At 37.8% G+C, this 20987-nt stretch overlaps 1 protein-coding gene across 2 annotated transcripts; it reads left to right on the top strand.

Moving 5' to 3' along the window:
* TNFSF13B (TNF superfamily member 13b) lies at window positions 1749–19444 on the top strand. 2 transcript variants are annotated; one of them, XM_021415573.1, is made up of 7 exons: window positions 1749–2073; window positions 7021–7433; window positions 7513–7618; window positions 15127–15183; window positions 15501–15613; window positions 15708–15858; window positions 17442–19444. In XM_021415573.1, the coding sequence occupies exons 2-7, from the start codon at window positions 7107–7109 to the stop codon at window positions 17552–17554; spliced, it is 867 nt and encodes a 288-aa protein (XP_021271248.1). In that variant the 5' UTR covers window positions 1749–2073; window positions 7021–7106; the 3' UTR covers window positions 17555–19444. The 2 variants fall into 2 exon arrangements, with proteins under 2 accessions (XP_021271248.1, XP_021271239.1); XM_021415564.1 differs by having other exon boundaries at window positions 1749–2133.

Genomic DNA, 20987 nt, shown 5'->3' with positions numbered 1-20987 from the left:
TTTAATGTATATTTAATGGAAAAATGTCTTATTAAAGTATTCTTAAGTTTTGTAGACAAAGCATAAATGTTATTGTATATGTGCTAATTGTGGCAGAGTTTTACATTCTCATTCTAGTCTGGTTTTTACAATAAAATTAATTTTACAAAAACCACTTTTCTATTTTTATGTACTGACATATGCAATAAATTGATACATTAAAAGTGCTGTTGATGTCTTGTTCTAGTTTGTGACCTGTCTTCACTATGAGTACAGGGTAATTTTGTATGCCTGGTCAGGGTATCATTTTCAGTTACTAACAAAACAAACCAGAGCACATTAAATAGTCATCTGTGTTGTTAGAGGTGGCATTTGTGGAAAGTCATTACAGCCAGGGAAAAAAAAAAAAAGCTAAATTAACTGTCCGTTTCTAAGCTTTGCCACATTCTTGCTTTCACAAAGCATTAGTAAGAAAAACTGATGGTAGCCCTCCATGACTTTCTATCACCTGCCTTTCAGAACTTCTCTTTTATCTGGAGAACTGAGTGCTGGTCTGAACATGTCGCCTAGGAAATATTTTTCATTGTGTTTTTGACTAATTTTACCACCCATTACTGTTCATATTTTAAACGTCAATTTTAAATTTGTTAACGGTCCACTAGCAGGCTTATAGTTAGCACATGTAGTTACCATGGAATACTCAGACTGAAGCAATTACTACTTTCTCAGGACCTACTGCAACTCAGATTTGGCTACTTCGTGTGAACAGTACCCTTCTCAAGTGAAAAGCAGTTTGATGTCTTGTGAACTGTCGCTAAACCTTGCTTGAGCAGTGCTATTCTGAAGAATACAGGTCTTGCACTTGATTTTTCTTATTTGAAAATTGTTAAGCAGATGGGTTACATAAAGCAACAAAACCTGTATCCTGGAATGCCTCGTGAAGTTACTTGTTTGTAAGTGAAGCTATATTGATTTGATTAGTAGATGTGTGTAGGCCCTTTTATCATCTAGAGAAAATGGCAGTATTTGAATTCCTCAGAATTTGCAAGGACTGCTTAAATCATTATAAAAGTTCATAAAGGCCTATGAACATCAGAACTGAGGTGCCAGAAGTGAAGCTTAAACCAAAGGCAGTGGACTTGACAAGACCATGCATAGGTAACGTCTTGGGAAAATACTGAACCACTTGCTCCTAAGGTAATGAATGTGCCTGAGCATTAAATCCTTTGCTGGACCCTTTTCAAGGTCTTAGTTTTAGACTTTTTACTGAGTTCTCTTTCTGTAAGTAGACAAAGAAAGTAAACTGAATATTTTCTGGAAGTGTGCTGAAAACATTAGTGTGATTCATTTGTTATGGTTCCACTTGAGTGGGGACAGAATAACTCTCCTCTGTCCTGAAGAACGGCAATTTTCCTTCCTCTGAAAATAATGCAGAATAAGAGCAGTCTTGTTTTTAATGCATTACAGAGCTTGGTTTCACTCATAATAGTGTCAAATATATTTAATTGTCTTAAGTGATGAGCTGAAATGCTACACTGCAAAGGCATAGTTGCTGGCATAAAATGTAACTGCATTCATAGACCAAGTTCCAGAGAGATGTTGCTGCTAGTTTTGACAAGCAGCTAGGAAGCAGATTTTGCTGCTTGAAGATGGAAAGAAAGGAAGTTCTACAGCTGTTCTACATTATGCTTACGTCTGGAGTGGGGTAATTATTTACAAAAAGGCAAAGTAAAAGGTCAGGCAGAATAGTGTCCCTTTCAGTCCTTGAGGATTCAGGAACAGTGTAGCAAATAGATACAGCTATTGAGAAATAATACTGTGATTTGAAAGTATTTGGATTCCCATCCTGTGCCCTCTATCAAAGGTCCACAAACTTCATCAGCAGAAGAGCAGCCATTCCCATGTGAAGGGCCATGGCTTTTTGTTTACTTTGCTGCCATACAGATGCATTTCTAGCCCATCTGTGTAAAATCTGTCAAGTCGCATAGTGTCAAAGAGGTGGAGAAACACTCCGTGTTGCTGGTTACCCAAACCAGTGAGGCTACAAGACAAGGGAGCTACAGCTGTATGACAGAGCTCCTTTTCCTCCGTGCAGTAAGAAGGAATTACTATAGCGTCATGGGGGGAGTGGGTGAGGAGGAAGCTGGCATTAAGGTGCTGCAGTATATAATTTTGTGGGTTTTTTTTTAATTATGTACTTGATTTTATTATATTTCTTTTTATTCTGTTGCATACTTTTCAAGACACCTATAAGAATTGCTTTTCCTTCCTGTGACCTTTCCTATCCTCTTTGAAAGCACTGTAATAACCATGTAAAAATAGTAATGATGCTTGCAAGTCAGTTGTATATTTGTTTTGTGTAGTCTACATGCAAGATTTGAATCTAAATTGTCTAGATGTGTAGAAAAATAGTCTTAGGTGAGGCACAAATCAAGTATGGCATATCTGAAATGTGTGGAGGTACTTGTATTGTCCTAGGAGGCAAAGACAAAAGAATATTCTTGTTTCAGAAAATTCTCATGTGGCTGTTTTTTTTCTTTTAACTGTTAATATATCAGATAAGATTTAAAACATTTGTATAACACATCCTCTACTTGTAATGTATTCAGTAGTTTCCTAAGCTTTAATAGAGTGTAAGTACTCAGCCACGTGTAAATCCTGGGTAATAGGAACTTAGTAAGTGTCCTTGAAGAGAATGTGTGCTGTTTCAGAATGCTGTTTATGAACCATCTTAGTGCAGATAACTGTAAACAGCAGAAAACTGTCCTACAGGATTTATTCTAATCTTCTCCACAATAGTTTGGCCCTTTTCTCCATGAAAGGACTTGAAATGCATAAGCTTTGCTTATTCTGTGTTCTATCTGCTCAGTGCTGTCTTGTGTAGTATGGCAAGCTACTGTAGTTTGTCTCTTTTTGCAATAGCCACAGGGACCAGTTCTGTTTTGTGGCTGTTTCAGAAGTATATTGGACCTTTGCCACTGGAAATTTACTCTTAATATGATCGTTGATATTGGCTGGATCTCTATGTTGTAGCATCTGCACGACCTCCCTCTTAAAATCAGAGCATTTGTGTTTAAGTAAATTATTACATTTCTTCAGTAAGCCTTTTTTTTTTTTAAATCCAGATCTTCTTATTAAAATCATCTGCTTCTCTTTTTTACTTTAAACTTCATTATCAGATTTTCCTCCCTCTCAAAGCAGAAGATGCATTTTGTGGTTAAAGTACATTGCTGGATTTCAGGAAATCAAGGGTTCAGTTTCTGGTTCAACCACAAATTTCCTGTGTGATTGCTCACTATCTCTACTTTGGTTCCCCGCAGATGTAGTGATGATGTTTTACATATTTTCAGGTTAGCGGAGCCCATCTTGACCTTTTAATCAGATACCCTGTGCAACGGAAATGAAAGAATTCAGCTGCTTGCAGAAATTATAGTTTGTTTCAGCTGTAATATCTCAGAAGTCTAACCAGTCTTGATTTTGTTAAAGATCCCACCTTAACCTCTAGCAAGCCACCCTCACCATTAATAATCTTCAGTGGTAACATTTTTTTAAAAATATATTATTATTTTTTCCCCTTCTTAGTTTGACTTATACCCTCAAGAAATGTGTAGATGAGGTACTAAGGTGGTAGGTGGATGATTGAACTAGATGATCTTAGAACCTTTTCCAACCTTTATGATTTTATATTATGCTCTTTTTCTCAACAGTAAATGTCTAGGTTCAGTAAAATTTTTATACCAGCTAATCCATTTCTTAATAATTTTCCTTGGCAAAATTAGAAAAGTGTCTTACCTAGTCAACCTTTGTTTAACATAGCTCATTATTTGGACTAAGGTGGCACTAAATGGATTGGTTTTTGGTTGGATGGTTGGATTACTCTGTGCATGAATCAGTCATACTGTGCATGTAGAATAGACCGTATTTTCAGAATAGCTTTATTTTAAAGATTTAATCCTATTTACTTCCAGTGTTATATGGCCAGGACTAGACTACTGCATCTTAATGCAGTGGCGTTTTATTTTCTGGAAATAGTTTGGAAAAAAGGTGCTTTGAACTGAGCTTGAGGTGGCCACTTGTTGCCATAAGGTTTTAGCGCATGCATCCTGAGCCAAAACAGTTAACATGGCACAAACTTTTGCAGAAGAGCTTTGATGAAAAACAGGCACTAGAAACAGGTTGCTAACCATGGAGTGAATGCCCTGTCCATGATAAGTTCATTCTCACGTGTATAGTCATCCTGGATTTTCATTCTGACCCATCTTCACTGTTAAGTTTTGGCAATGCAGATTAGTTAAAGCACGGTTACTACTGCCTCTTATTTTAGCACAGTATTTTGCTCCAGTATATATATCCAAGTGCTCCACTTCTGTTTCAGCAAGGAAATCCTACTAAAAGCTCATGTTCAGAGGGAGTCAACACCCTCTAACATCTCCTAATGGCAGCCTAACCTGATCACTCTCCTTTAGTCATACCATAGCTTAAGGAACTGAAGAAACTGCACCTCTGTTAACCTTACTGGCATTGCTTTAAGGCAAGGGTGAGGCCTGCTGTGCTGTGCTGCGACAGGGCCCAGCCCCAAGGCACCACCTGTATGTGAAGTCCACGCGCTAGGCCCTGAAGCCAGCATGCTTGTTTGTTTTCTAAACTCAGCTTTCTGAGATGTTGTTTTGATGTCTTTCGTGGTCTAATTTACTGAAGCTTCACTTTACTGTGATAAAATGTAAGTTGTACAACTATGTATATATATACAGGCAGTTTCTGCTATTTTTTCTCCCACAACTGATCTCTCATTGTCATTATATATTGTTTCACTGCATTTCTGTCATGGCAAAATTCATCAACAATTGTATGTTCCTTCTAATCACTTAAATGCTTCTGAAACTCTAGAACAGCATGCCGTCAAAACCAGACTGATCCCTTTGATACTTGAATAGAAACACCTGTTGAATTAAGAATTTCCCATTTGTGGGTTGTTCTGATTTTCCTCCTCTCCCCTTTGAAGCTCTCATCAGTCAGAATGATAAGCAAGCCAAAGCCAGATGTCTTACAGGAGACCTCCGTGTCACTGCAATTATTTTGTCAGCCTCAACAGTGAACCTATTTAAAGATGTGGAAGCTGGAAACAGCCTATTTTCTGCAGAAGTAATGAGATTGATGCTAATTATATATCTGTCAGCTATTTTCTTGTATGTTAATGACCACAGAGACCTCACTGGCCAATTGTTACCCAGTATTCCTGGATAGCTAGTTATGACTTTCATTTTCTCACTTCGTTTCATTTTCTTATATAGCGTGCCTTTTCTGGCTGTCTTTATTTTTGGAACACAGTAATAGAATGGTAACATTCTGATGTCTGGTGATTCTTCAAGGCACATCTGTTTAGTTTTAATAACTGCTGATTATGTTCCAAAAACCTTCCTTAATGCATCTTAAATTTCCTTCAAAATGCAGTCCCATTTACACCTTAGCCTTGAAAACAGATACAGACAGGGTACAGTGTGGTATTCTGCTCTTATTCCACCGTATACCAGTTTCTGTATTGCTTTTCAAGGTATGTAGGTGCCTTCTAGAAGAGTGTCAAGGTATGGGGTATGCATTTTTTTTTCTCTGCTTTTAGGAAATTAATGACTTGTCCATGCAGGGCATTGGATAGTTGTTAGAGGTGGCAAAGCAAGGAAAACAGTACCTTGGATTGCAATGAGTGATAAATCTTTTAATGACACCAATTTCCCACAGTCTTAAGAAACAGATGTAGGAGAGGGTACATTATTTTTTACTTTATTTCTGATCCTTCTTTCTCCTTCCCAACAGTATTGGCTTGATCTGAACTGTTCTGACAGGTAGGGTCAGAAGCTGCAACTCACTTGCTCAGTATTTGAACGGACCTGTAAAAGCTCTCTCTTTCTCATGCAGTTAAAGTTTACTTATGTGCCCAAAAATTGTAGTTTGCAATGGGGGGTGACCTGTTGATCTTAGTCCTGTGATTTTTTTTTTATCTTTTTTCTTGGTCCAGATCACTGAAACCCTTAATGAAGGAGTAAAATTTTATTTTTTGGGGAAAAGACAATACAAAAAGCATACGAACATGTTTGGGATATTTTAGTAGAAGAAAATAATTCCTAATGAAGGGTGTAAGACGGAAGGATCAGTAAAATCTTAAAAAGATATTAACTGAGGCCTGACACAAAGCATTCACCTGAAAAACTTTAGCATGCTTGTTTAAAGTTCCCTTTTTGAAATTCTCTAAACATTATTTTCCTTCTACACCCATTGGTTCTTCTTTCTCCCTATTCTTCTTTTCCCTCTCTTATTCCTTTTCATTTTCTAGTTTTCTGCTTTTTTCTAGGCCTCCTCTCCCTCATTCTGTGTTCCCATTTGCATCAGTGCAGGTCCTTGAATTCTACAGTGGAGTCTCATTGATCAGATGACGTTGATTAGAAGTCATCCCTTTCCAAGCGCATCGTGACTTGGACTGCAGACTCTGCCACTTCATACACTTGAGAGACCAGTAATTTGTTATTCATACCTGAGAATATTTTTCACCATTGTGTTTGGGAAAACACAAAAATTGATATTTCAATAGGTTGCCCCTTCTGTAGGCTTACAGTCACTTCAGATATGTATGCATACATATGTATTATATATATATGCTTATACTTACAGGCATACATAATGTCATATGCTTATCTCTTTTAAGTAGCACTCAGAGATATGCTTCAAGGAAACCTTACGTTGTTTCTGCACTTCTAGATAAGGTTTTAAATACCCTGGTACCGGTCATGCCTAAATTTAAAGATAATGGGAAATGGTGAAAGCGAGTTGCCACAAAAATAAATAGCTGAAAATGAAAGGAGGAAGGCAGACTGAGCAAGCAGCTCATCAGAAAGTACTCATTGCCAGAATGCAGCACAGAAAGGAGAAAGCTAAACGGAGACTGAATCAGATGTTCATTCTGTACATTAGGTTTAATGGTTGTATCAACGGCTTCATATGACAGGAAATGATCTGGGCGTTTTGTTCACTTATTCTGGATGCCCTTAGTTTCACAGAGCAACGGGTAACATGGATTGCACCTCGGAAGGGGACAGCTGAACTCTCTCTCTGGCTTTAGTGAGGAAAGAGCAGCGATGAAATCCGTGGACTGTGTGCACGTCATCCAGCAGAAGGATACCGCCTCCTCTCCCTCTGGCCCCCCCGGTGCTGCTTCAGGCACCACGGGACTCTTTTCTGTCACATTCCTGTGGCTTGCAATGCTCCTGTCCTCTTGTCTTGCAGCAGTGTCTCTTTACCATGCTATCACCCTGAAAACAGAGCTAGAAGCTCTGCGCAGTGAGCTGATCTACAGGGTCCGGGCAAGGTCTCCGCTAGAGCAGCCACCTGTGTCCCCTGGTGACAAGAAAGCAGGTGCCCCTGTTTCTTCCTTCCTGCAAGTGTCTGCAGCTGGCGCCAGGCAGGTAAGCTCGCGTGATGGCTGCAGGGGATGAACCTGCAGGAGATGGGCTGCTCTCACTGACTGCTGTCTGTCCCTGCTAGGAGAACAGGCTGCCTGGCCCTAGCCCAGCCGAAAGTTTCCAAAAGGAAATCTGGGACGGGAGCAGAAACAGGGGGAGAAGGTCTACTGTCCATGCAGAAGAAACAGGTAAATAGCACTGGGCAGAGTGGAATGGGATGCTGCAGCTGGTTGCTTTCTCGAGACAACCAGCAATGCTTGGCTCATATCTCATCCTGTAAGCTGAGTACTGCTCTCAAAGCTTATTATAATTACAAAATTATAAATACAGTTATTATTAAATAATGCTGTGAACAGCATTTGCTTACTAATTACCATACTGTTCAAGGTACCAGATATTCCTGCTGTCTGCAGGTTGAATTTTGAACACTGGTTTCCAGTTCTTGTAACTAAAGTATTTCTCAATGATCAGCAGTAGAGTTGAGTATGGCAACTTGAATTTTTTCATGTTGGAAGTTGCTTGATTCTAAACACATCGTTCTCAGTTCAGGGTAATGCTTAGCTTGTTTCTCTCTGGTGAACATTAAAGAAGGAAAGCTATTATTAAAAATTGTCAAGTCATTTTTCTGGGAAAACATACTCATCCTAAAAGAGAGAAGTAGCAACAAAGCTCCCTGGCTTTAGGGAAGTAGGAACTTTCAAAGAGAAAGGCTAGCTTATACCTGTCTGAAAAGGCAGACTACAAATAATTCAGAAGATTAGCATTATTTCTGCATAAAGGCATCTATTAATATAATTAGCAAAACTAATAAAGGCATGCCCATGCAATAAGGCTAATACTGTGGCATTTTTAAAAGATGTTGTAACAAATATCGAATACTGTGCTCTATAAAACACCTCTGATGTCTATTATAATGTTGATATATTTAATAGGATACAATTGTTTTCTTCGGGAATACAATTCCTTTTCTTTTTTTCTCTTTCCAAATACATTGATGTATGATAAAATGAAATACTGAATTTAAACATAACAGTTTGCATACTCTAATTACACTGAGTATGAGTAAAAATGTTCCTGAGTTGCTAAATCAGTTCAGACTCCTTAGATACTTTTAGATTGTTTTGACTGATGGAAGCTGGTATCTTAAATTACTGATTAAGGGAAAATGAAATAATTTGTGGCTAAAGACTAAATCATAGTTTGCTTAAAATGTGGTTTTGATTAATTAATGTCAAATGTATTTCAGTTAGGATTCAGAGAGCTAAGTGAAATTTAAGTTCTATAGCATAATCACTCTGTTTACCTCCAAGTCTCTCAGAAGAGAATATTCATTTAGGACATGACCCAAAATCCATAGGCTTATATGCAATTTATGCTATTATGTTAGTAATCTTTGGTTCAGGGTCTTGGTTAACAGTGGTTTCACAAATAAGACTGAAGACAAGATTGCTTCAAACATTTTTCTTGAAGCTTGTTTATTACTGTGGTAGTCATAGAGCTTCCCTGCTCTCCCCACCCTAATGTCTCCCAAATAAAAACTAGTGATCTTTTATACCTAAATCACAACTACCACCAAACATAAGGAGGCTTGTCTTCTTTTAAGTGAATGTTACAGGCATCAGCACTCTGCAAGTTATTCAGTCATTCAGTTCCCTTCACAGCAGCTTTCATCTTTATTCTTACTGCTATTTGAGAGTGCATGGGGGAGAGGAGTCTTTTGGGCTCCTCGCTCTGCTTCTGGCAGGCTTAAATTTCTTCTCCCCAGGCAGTCACCTCTGAATATATCCACATATCTTTCTTCATCTGAGCTTCTAATTAAGCTTTCAAATTAATGTATATGGATAACAGTGCAGAATATAAACATTTATTTGAAAGGGAAACCAATATAGACTGATCTACTGCAAAACTGTTTCCTAATACAATTATCTTACTTTGTATAAATACAGAAGAAAAAGAATTATTTTACAAATCTTCCACTTATAATTCGTGGCCACTGTTATGTAATTTTAATTAAAATGACAACTGAACAAAAATAGATCCAATGCAATGCTGTTCTTCCATATTTTTACAGGCTAGATGTTAGTCTGTGTTCATGCATAAAAGCATCAGTCATCAGTATCGGTACATTTTGTGTCTCGAGAAAATTTCCAGCACAAGTATGTTGAAGAAATGGGTTTTAAGCATCAGTTCCAAATGAAGCCACACAGCAGCTAGAACAAGAGTTTTTGATACAATGAGTGGGAGATACTGGGGGGGGGTGGTTATTAATACACAGATAGATAGATCATCTAACCACTTCTAGCAGATGTCATACCAGGACACTTAGGAACAGAGATACTTATTCTTTTTTGCCTGTCTTCTTCTAAATTTTTCCTGTAGAGGAAAGCTGGAACAGAAACCTCTCCTGTTATCCTTGTCACAATTACTGATTGCCTTGCCAGCATGCTGTCTCTGAGATGTTTAAGTTCTTCAGTCCAGGATCAAGATACAGGTCTCATTACATTAGGGAGTTCAGAGTACAAAATTTAATTCTCACACTCTTTAGATGCTTTGTTCTGATCATCACTGCGTGTTCTGATTCCCGTGGTCAGCTAGGAAGGTGAGCATCAGGTCTTCGGTAAACTCAAATTCAGGAAAAGTTCTGGTTTGATCAGATCAGGGCACCTGTGGTTGTTTACTTCAGTATAATGAGGTTATCCATCTCAAACAGTATGGTTGTGTGTATGGAAGGAACTGAAGAGAAATCCAAAGTCCACAAAGCAATGAAGGACAACCCAGTGCTGTGACTTGGCAATTTTTCACTAGCAGCTCTCAAATTCTTCTCCCATGTCACTTGTGTTCACACAGAACAACTAATGTCATAAAAGCATAGAGTATAAGCTGTGAGAAGGCATCACCTTTGCCATTGTTCTTGGTACAGTTGCCTTATTGGCAAATTGGTATACTTCCATCAGCAGAGTGGTACGTTTTCTGGTTAGAACCAGTTTGACTCTGTGTGTTGTTTTATAGAATCATGGAATCACAGAATGATTTAGGTTGGAAAGGACAGGAAAGCCCACCCGGTTCCAACCCCCCACCGTTGGCAGGGACATCTCCCACCAGATCAGGCTGCCCAGGGCCTATCCAACCAGGCCTTGATTGCCTCCAGCGACATGATAGGTCTCCATGACAGAGGGATAGCATGAACTTTTATGAGTGGAACTTGATTTCAGAGATATTGAAGTCAGAAAAGCTAACCTTTTCTTACTAGTTTTAAAAAAATGTTGCACGAAATTCCCTCACCAAATACTCAAATTACTTCTTATTTTACTGTTTGAAGAGGGGAAATACAAGAGTTCTCTCTTTTCATTTTTTAATATATATATTTTTAAAAGCTTACTTCTTGAAAGACATGTTATTCTTTTTAGTTTCTGCTGACAACAGGCTAACTCTAAAGGAAGTACGCTTCAATGTGAAAGGGTAGAAAATGACCTTACTCAGTGCTTGCAATTTTACTTGAAGGATTCCGTTTACTGAATGAATGAATCAGTGCTGTGTATTATGCAATCTAAAATACACAGAATATTTTTTTAAGTAATATCCTACTTTATACTGCATTATAGAGATCTATATAAGCTGTTCTTGAATGTTAGTAAATTATTCCTCATTACACTGATTCTAACGTGTTACTGATGATTCCATTAAGATCAAAATAATGCTACCAATACTTCAAAGAGATTTGTTAGATCTGGGTCATATCTGTTACTGTGACCAAGCAATTTGTATGCAGGGGTTGATGTAATCCATGATTAATGACGCATAAAGACTTCTTAATAAAAAAGTAACAAATAAACTAGCCTATAAACCTGCACAGGCAAAAAGAAAAGGAAGATATCTAACGATAAGAAATGAAAGGAATGAAGGGAAGAAAAGCTGCACATCATCCAAGAACATGCATATCATTTATAAATTAAATTATCTAGAATTTAAGCATGTTTCAGGAAGTCTACAGAGAACAGATCATGACCAAAGAAGGAACCTAAACAAGCAGGTCTGTTTTTTAAAGTTCAGATTTTTTTTAATTATTTTTTGTTTCAGCAAAACTTGAGGTGGATTTGTCAGGCCTCAGATACTGAAGCTTAAAATTTTTTGAGCAAGTCTGCATATAGCACACTTGCAGGTTTTTTCTGGAGGTTACGGAAGATAACGATTCAAAAACTTGCATGGGAGGGGGGATTTGTCCTTACAGATATCAGGTCTTAAATTATGCAGTTATGCAGAAAGCTCAGTTCTTATCCTTTTACAAAAGCTAGCTGGTTTTTTTTTTTTTTCAGAGTTGTGGTTACATTGCTCAAATGGTGGAGAACACATCCCTTCATGTGCTAGCTGTGGTTTATAAGGGCATCTGGAGGTATTAACTTCTTCAGAATTGGTCGTTTTGTTCATGGAAGAAGATTCTGAAATGTTCTTCTCCCACCCACACACCGCAGCGCAGTTTACATCACAAGAAAAAAATTCTCATCAAAGCAAAACTTCTGTCTGAAATCAGAAGAGGTCAGGGCACACTGACCTCATATTGTTCTAGGTACACATTGTTTTGTACAGTGAGTCCTCCAAGTGATGCTCATTTAACATTTTTTTAATACATTTTTTGAAGGATTTTACTAATGTTTTCTGCTTAAATTATTAACTATCCCCAAATACTTTAGACTACAAAACTGATGTTCAGGTTTCATCTACACTGAAGTGAAGGACTTTCAGGTTGAGTTTTTTATTTACTCAGCTCCGCAGTGATAGTAAATATTCAAGACATATTTGGTCATGTATGTATTTTTTATATTGTACTTCAGGTAAGATTTGGGTATTTCTAGGAATGAAATTTTTAGCATTTCTTAACAATATCAGTATTTTTACTGAAAATTCCTATTACCTTCTCCAGAAAATAAACTTTGTATATCCATGTTTTCTGTTCAATAAGTGGTAAACTTGTTTGCTTTGAATTTGTTTCAGTGAATTATTTAACTTTAAGCACATGTATAGTTCCACTGAAGTCAAAGTGAAGTATTTGTATCTATGATTGGAAATAGTTATGTGTTAGTAGTGGCTTCTGAGCAATTGTTTTTAAAGCATGTTGTTGTTAAATCCCCCAAATAGTTTTTAGGATATTATTTTCCTTTCTGTGGCTTTAGATAAAATGGTCGCTGTGCTGGTTTCTGTTTTCTTTATTGTCATAAATGAAATTTCTATATCCCTATTTCTTCCTGACAAACAAATTTACTTTGTTCTGTTGAACCTTGGAGACTGTGGAGTCTGTACACACTAACAGAAAAGATGGTTTTGGGGGGAGTATATATAGATTTGATATCATAGACTGTCCTGAGTAGGAGGAGACCCACAGGGATCATGGAGTCCAACTCCCAGCTGCACACAGCACCACCCAAAATCCAAACCCTGTGTCTGAGAGCGCTGTGCAAATGCTCCTTGAACGCTGGCACTCAGGGCCACGTCCACTGCCCTGGGCAGCCTGTTCCATGCCCACCGCCCTCTGGTGCAGAACTTTTCCCTAGCCCCCAGCTGCCCCTCCCCTGACAGCTCCATGCCGTTCCCTCGGACCCTGTCGCTGTCATGAGAGAGAAGACGTCAGATATGTGCAGAATGCAGCAGAACTGTTAAGCGTTTTAAAATATATGAAAAAGTTCTCAGGCTGTACTGAACTTGCTGATCTCAATTACTGCGTGGCAGTTTTCAAGAATGATGACTAGTATTTCAGTGCTGCAATGACATGAACACCAATCTAGATTACAAATCTAGTTTACTCTCTTGTTTGATTACTGGAAATTCCAGTGGCAACACTGATGAGTTCCCTTGAAACCGGGAGTGAAATTTTTGATTTGGATTGCTGAAACAGTAAGGAGCCTGCATATTACTTTCACTAGGAAGGTACTTTGTTCCAAAGGGGAGTAAATGAATACCTTGTGAAATAAATTGCTTGATGTGCTTTGTTGTGCAATTCCAGAAAATCATATTTTGTTTTTGTTTGGAAGCTTAATTAAAATTAATGAAGTATAAGACTTTTTTGTTATTGTTGTTGACTTAGTTTTCTTTTCTTGTCAAAAGGCAGGGAATCCCTGGAGGCATTCAAGGCCAGGCTGGACGTGGCTCTGGGCAGCCTGGTCTAGTGGTTGGCAACGCTACACACAGCAGGGTGGTTGAAACTAGATGGTCTTTGAGGTCCTTTTCAACCTGGGCCATTCCATGATTCTATGAATTTAGACACCTTTAAATTATTGTTTTGAAAATCCACAGATTTTTTGGCATCTTATAGGAAGTACTGACTGATTTCCAGGATGGAAGTTTGCAGGATAGTGCTCCTGTTAATGACAGTAAGGCTCAGTTAGAGTTCTTTGGCTCTTGAGACTTTGAAGCATTCCCAGACTTGAATCTTTTCCCACTGTCTGTCGGTGCCAATGACGTGCTGTTCAGCACCTAGCCCTCCTCTGGTATTTGCTGACAGCCCCCTTGAAAGGAGACTGAGGTATGTGCAGGAGGCTGCTTTCTTCTCCAACCCTGTCATTCCATGCAGTGCGGTGAGAGGTGGGTGCTGATGGGCACGTGGTTTGGCACAGGGGTGCCACTGACAGGTGTAGAAATGTGATCCCATGGAGTAGGGCACTGCCCTTTACAGCAAGAGCGTCTGAATCTGGCCTGTAGCAGTTTTACTTGGAGAAAAAATAGAGGCAAGCAAAAATGGAGACTCAGCATTCTAATGCAGAATTTTCTTCTTTTGACTCAGTATTGGTTACTGAATAGTGTAGTAAATATGACAACTTTGTTTTCTGGCTTTCAGAATACCTCTGCAAGCAGATATTTCATGAAAATCTACTCTATCCATTTCTCCTTTATCCTGTTCACTGACAGAGATGGTTAGCAGATTTTTTTTAAAAAGATCTTTGTATCACTTTGGAGTTTTTATTTCAAAATACCACAGAATTTATTTTTTTTTTCTGATCAAACTCCTATTTACTCTTTAGCATCTCCAGCCTCTACAGTTCTGAGTAATGCATCATTTTTTGTCACATGCTAAGGCATTCGTTATGCGTGTATTTATTTACTACCAGTCATCTCTGTACTCTCCCTCTTAGTGTACAAGATGAAGGACTGTGGTTTCCTGAAAAATACTCTGAAAGTACATCTACATGGATTTTGAGAGCTTACGTTTGCTATTTTTGAAATTACTCTGTAGCCAATGTATGTCACTGACGTTTTACCGAATCCATGGCAGGAAACTAATTTAAGTAACATAGTAAATATCATTAGAAAGTCTGGTATCTGTCATAGCTGGCAGGGTTGGGGTTTTTTGAGCTTTTGCATAGAAAATTAACAGAGCTAATTGATCTGATGGTTCCTACCTCATTTGACTTAGTGCTGCATTTGTAAACTATATTAGGACCAAAAACAAGCGAGTATAATTCATGGTAGTATCTGGGGCTCATGCTTAACTGCATGTTCTCTGAAAGAAGTACACATTGCAGTATGAATTTTGTTCTGGCATGTTTGAGTAAGATCTACCTTGAAATCAGTAGAAAGATTCTGTTTTCAAATCGTTGCTGAGACTAAGATTTTGTGTGTGTGTGTGTGTGTGTTCACCCTTTTTTTTTTTAAGTAGTTCAAAAGTTTGCTGAATTCTACAAATGATTTGTATGCTTTCACTTTGCAGTGCTGCAGGCCTGCTTGCAATTGATTGCTGACAGCAAAAGTGACATCCAACAGAAAGGTAGGAATATATTCCATGGTTGAAAACTAACTTTTCCATGTTTTAGCTCTTTGCCCTATTTTAGCTAGCTTCAAAGCAGTAAATGAGTTATCTGGCCTGATTTAAAAATAAATTAATAAAATAAAATAATGCAGTCTCTGCATGTGGACAGTTCTTGCAAATATCCTCTTTCAAGGGGGAAATCCAGTGAGTGAGACTGGAAGTCTTAACTAAAAGTCAGCTTTATTAACTTTTGGCAGATGAAAACTAGGGAAGTGATTTTGTGGGTTGTTTTTTGTTTTGTTTTCTTATTACTCCAAAATTCTTGTTTCTTTTAGATGATTCAAGCATTGTCCCTTGGCTTCTGAGCTTTAAGCGTGGAACAGCTCTGGAAGAACAGGGAAATAAAATAGTGATCAAAGAAACAGGATATTTTTTCATATATGGCCAGGTAAGAAAGCTCAATTTGCTTCAGGATCTGGTTTTTTAAGGATTTTTATGTCTCCATACAATATGTTTGAAGTCTGTACCTCTTCATCCTGTAGGTTTTATATACTGATACAACATTTGCTATGGGACATCTAATACAGAGGAAGAAAGCCCACGTGTTTGGTGATGATCTCAGCTTGGTGACATTATTTCGTTGCATCCAAAATATGCCACAGTCTTATCCGAATAATTCTTGCTATACTGCTGGTAAACATCTAAATTTTTCTTTTTGTTGTTTTCAAATAAACTGTATTAAATGGAATCTGCAGTGCTGGGTGATTAAGGATTGTGGAAATTATAAAGAAAATGAACCACATTCATGGAACCAGTCAATCGCAAAACTGCAGAATACTTTCAGAAAGTATGGCTTTATACAAAGCCTCAACAGTTGGACTTTATCTGTCTAATTACGTGATCTCAGCAATCCCCCTCTCCATTTACCTTATAAAATGGTTGGATACTTTGGTGCTTTCATACCTGAATGCCTGAAGCAGACAGAAGGAGTACATGCTGTCCTAGAAGAAAACTGAGTTTAACATAGGTATTGAATTCTTCATTTGAGTATGCCAGTGAAATATTTAGGAGCTGTGTTCTGCTCCAGTCACACTTGAGTTTTAGCCACCCAATTTTTACACCCCTCACTGTGGGCTTCTCAAGAATGTTCATTATCAGCTTAAATCTCTACTCCTAATAATGACTACTGCAGTTTTATTATTTGGTTAGATGAAAAAGAGTTAATTTCTATAAAGAGACTTTTGACTGCACTAATCAGAAATACCACAAAAGAAGACCCAGAAAATATTTAATGCAAGGGGATTTTCAGCTTTGTTATTTTCTAGTAAGATCTCTGATAGAAGCCATCTTTTTTTTTTCAATGCCTTACGTAAAACGTGGGTGACATTTGGTAACAGGAGTAACAGTTGGCAGCTGGATGGCACTAAACAAATGGGACTGGGGAGGAATTTTTTTTTCCCTCTCAGAAATTGCAGCTGTCCAAACTTCATGCCCCTCCATCCACATATTTGGACATCACAACTACTTTCAATTTCATGTATCGTTTTGTCTCACCCTTGCATTATGCTCCCCACCTCCACCGCTTCTTTCTTAACTAGGATCTCTACTCCATCCTGCCACTTCATGATTCCTGCTTCCCAAACTCCCACCACTTCCTTTTACCTGGAAAACCAAATCTCACTGCAGCATTTCATGCTGTTGAGCATGTCTTGATGCAGAAATCACTTTTGCTCTCAGTTCAGTGGCTGCAACATGAAAGCTAGGTGCTTTCAGTTATCACATCAGCTGATGTGTGGCTTGAAGGAAATAGACTTCTGTGTTCTGCAGTTGCATTGGGTCACCTGATGTCTGCTAACTTCACTTGGTTGGTAAAGCTGATGAAATCTCCTCCATAAGCGTGGGAACAGAGTGGTCTCAGACCAGCAATGCCCAGTGCTGACCTTGACTGTCACATCACCACAAGACAAGCAATCTGAGCCCACTGCAGTTATGTGATTTTTTTTGCAGTGTTTGCTTAAGTGAACTGTGATGTGCTCAGTACAGAATGGAACTGCAAAGGAAAGGAAGGTGGATCCAGCTCCACAGAGGCTGTCAAGTGTCAGATTTGGGTGGTCTGAACTTTGCGAGGTTGTGCTTAAAGACAAAACAAAACACTTGCTGCAAGTAACAAGCCATGCTTAGATTTGTTTGAAAATATGCAGTGACATTTTGAACAAATTTTAAGAAAATAATGTCTGTGGAATATTAACTAAAAAATGTTTCAAATCTTTTGCCAGGCATTGCAAAATTAGAAGAAGGGGATGAACTTCAACTTACAATACCACGAAGAAGAGCTAAAATATCCTTGGATGGAGATGGTACTTTTTTTGGTGCAGTTAGACTCCTCTGAAGCCCTTTATTTCTGTTATTACGCTTAGTGGAATTTTCTACTTCCAAGGCATTTGTCAAAGAAAAAAGAAATTGAATTCTACTACAACTGCCAATTCAGTCTCTCTCCTTCCACCATCAGCTTCTGAAACCTATTCTTTGGTCTAACAAGCAAACCCAAAACAGGAAGTAGACCAGACGTACTTTTGAGATAAAAATGTCATGTGATTACCAGAAAGACAATTTATTTTACACAATGGGAGACTCTAAACAACAGCTGTAAGGGCATGTTTTTTTGGCTTTGAAATAATTTCTGTGAAGCAAATCAAAGGAGTTGACCACAAAGTAAAGCATGAACAGGGCCATTCTGTTTTTATCCAGAAATGGAAAACTAAAGCACAAGTGTGTCTTACTTTGCTTTGCTTCACCAAAACAAACCAACCAAAAAACAAAACAAAACAAAACAAAAAAAAAAAAACAAAAAAAACCCAAACAAACAAAAAAAAAACTGAAGCAGAAAATACAGGGAAGGATAATGAAACAGTATATTCCTCATCACAAAATAGTGGTGTCAGCTAGTTTCTGTTTCTCTTTGTTGTTTGTTTCTTAGTTTGACATAGAGATTTGTTTTGGGAAGGAAAAAAGTCTAAAAGCACAGGATAATGAAGCAAATTCTCATAAGTATGTGGAATGGTAGGCACTGCGTTGCTTCTTCCCTGAGGAGAAAAGGCCATTGCTAAAATCTATTCGTATTTACTAATTGAGTTTTACTGGGAACAGGATATATAAGATGCTTTGACAGCTCAATCTTCAGGGAGTATGTGCATACCTACACGTAAACAAAGCAGACGTAGAAAGAAACACAATGAAATTAGGCATGGTATAGTAGGACAAATTGGATTTCTCACTTCATAGTTTCTGCACTTATATGTGTGTGTGTTCTGTGTGTATAAATATATATGTGCAGTATATATATATATGAAAGCATATACACACATATATGAGCCTTTGGCACTTAGGTATAGTATCTTGTCTTCTTTTGGACAGCTTATCCAATGGAAATACTGCTGCATACATATTTGGTTTATTTCTCTTGCTTTTGCTATTATCCATGCTAAGGAATACTGTAAAAAAGAAAAATCCAAGTAAAGAAAAGTTGCTTTGTATATTGCAGTATCCTTGACTGTTTTTATAAATAGTGCCGACTGATTTGATTGAGTTCTTATTGTGATAGAAAATCAATAAAACAGATTTGAAGCTAAGAGTTATGGACTATGGTGAACTAATGAAAGAATTAATTCAACTCTTCTGTGCTTCAAAAAGACATTTCAGCAACGAGGGTATGTGCATTGCGTTACCATACTGGGATTTTTGTGAGGCCTAACTAAGTTTTCAAAATGTATGGAAGACCTCTGTATACAAATATATAAAAATATTTGTTCTTTATTTATGTATCCTGGAGGTAAAACTGAATTTTATTATTATTATTATTTTGTAACTGCAATGCTAAGTTTACAAGAAAGAGTTCTGAAATATTCTGCTGGAGTCCTCAATTCAGCCAAAGTTTGAGTGATGCTGCATGTAAATAAAACAATTATTAGTATGCACCAAGCTGACTCTTATTACTGAAGTACATTAAAGAGGTGCACAGAATCCTGAATCAGATCCTTTTTGGTTTTAGTGTTGAATGTTTATATGAAAAAAAAAAAAAAAGAAAGTTATTATTTTCCCTCAGACTTGATGTTTAAGTGTGCAAAATTACCTTTTGGTATGTAAGTTTTCCCTAAGGATTCAGTAAGCTTGTGTATGCTTCATGTAAGCCAATTCTGAACCACAGCAGACTGGCACCATGTAAGATGTAGCTTTGATACATTATTTTAATAAAGTAATATCCTTTATTTTAATAAAGTAATATCTTAAATATTTCAATTTTGTTATCTATTATATATGTGTTTTAAGCATACGGCATAAAATCTGTGAAGCAAAATCTGTTGTCATCACTGCCCCTTTCGTAAGTGTACTTCTTCCTTCTGCTGCTAGCAGACATGGTCAGTGCAGAACTTTGAAAAGTGGGGTGTGGTATGACTCTGAGAGGAAAGATTTCAAAAACTGCTCCCTTCCTACAGTGGGATGGGACTGAACTTCAAGTTTCTTCACCAAAAAATGTGAACTATGACAACACCCATGTGTACAGAGAGTGCTAGTCAACAGGCTGGTCAGACGTTTCTACTGACAAAGCTGGCAGTTTTGTTGTTGGGTTAGTTTTCTGCTGGCTTCGTGAGAAAACTTATCTTCTTAAAATTGACCTGCCTCTGCACAAGGTTGAATTTTAAAAGACCAGCATTTTCAGACTAAAACAGGAAGATAAGGAGAATAACTAATTCCTGGTGGTTCTGCTAACAAACTGGTGATAGATGAGATAACAAAGTACATTCAAACCACAATCGTATTTATGTTTCAGTCTGTGGGAGTTGCTGAAACTTCTTGCATTTGATAAATGGTATTTAAATGTGTGATAGATAATAAGAATTATCGAGTTGATTCATATAGTACACTCTTGTTAAGGACATTTAACATTTATTTCTGCAAATGCCACAAACTACAAGTAATATGGTATTTACTCATGTGATAAACAGCATCACTGCAAACATAAGGGACTTGAATGTTTTGTTTCCAGTACATTTTCATGGAAATGTGCGATTGTATCATCCTTTTAGGCTTACAATCTTATAGTACTAGGTATAGTATAGTGTGTTCAGCTCAGAGCAGAGGAGGCTGAGGGGAGGCCTCATGGAAGCCTGCAGCTCTTCTGTACTCTGTGGTGACAGCGACTGGATCCAAGGGAACAGCATGGAGCTGTGTCAGGGGAGGATCAGGTTGGGGGTTAGGGAAAGATCCTTCACCAGAGGGCAGTGGGCACGGCCCCAAGCTGCCAGAGTTCAAGGAGCATTTGGACAGCGCTCTCAGACATAGGGTTTGAACTTTGGGTGGTGCTGTGTGCCAGGAGCCAGGAGCTGGACTCTAAGATTTTTTGTTGGGTCTCTTCCAACTTGGGATATTCTATGATTTCCTTGTTAATGATGGACAGTTGACAGATATGTAGCTGCTCTGAAACATGAAATCTTAAAATGAAAACACGTATGTTATGTAATGTGCAGTCACACACATGGTTCTTCTGCCTATGAGTATTTCTCAAATTGCTCAGCATCTGCAATAGTAATAACTTAATTTCAATTGTCCAATAACTGTCCCAAGCTTATACTACTGTATCTCTGGCTTATGTCTTAGATTGAATTGTCTTGGACAACTTCAACACCCAAAGTTCTGCTGTTCTAAAGATGAAATTAGGGAAAGTGCATTATTTTGATTACTTTTTAATTATTTGACTACTTTTTCTTATTAAAGGTCAGGATAATGCTTTGAAAGAAGAAATATGTGTAATGTGGGTTTTTCTT

This window comes from Numida meleagris, chromosome 1 (genome assembly GCF_002078875.1).
Source record: "Numida meleagris isolate 19003 breed g44 Domestic line chromosome 1, NumMel1.0, whole genome shotgun sequence".
Taxonomy (NCBI): Eukaryota; Metazoa; Chordata; class Aves; order Galliformes; family Numididae; genus Numida; species Numida meleagris.
The sequence above is the reverse complement of the archived record's forward strand: the minus strand, read 5'-3'. Positions and strand labels throughout refer to the sequence as shown.

What these genes read in the sequence shown, in the direction of transcription:
- TNFSF13B (XM_021415573.1), top strand. Translation starts at nt 7,107, where the DNA reads ATGAAATCCGTGGACTGTGTGCACGTCATCCAGCAGAAGGATACCGCC. An exon ending in TGTCCATGCAGAAGAAACAG is followed by an intron (nt 7,619 to 15,126) that starts GTAAATAGCACT and finishes TTCACTTTGCAG; the next exon opens with TGCTGCAGGCCTGCTTGCAA. An exon ending in TAATTCTTGCTATACTGCTG is followed by an intron (nt 15,859 to 17,441) that starts GTAAACATCTAA and finishes ATCTTTTGCCAG; the next exon opens with GCATTGCAAAATTAGAAGAA.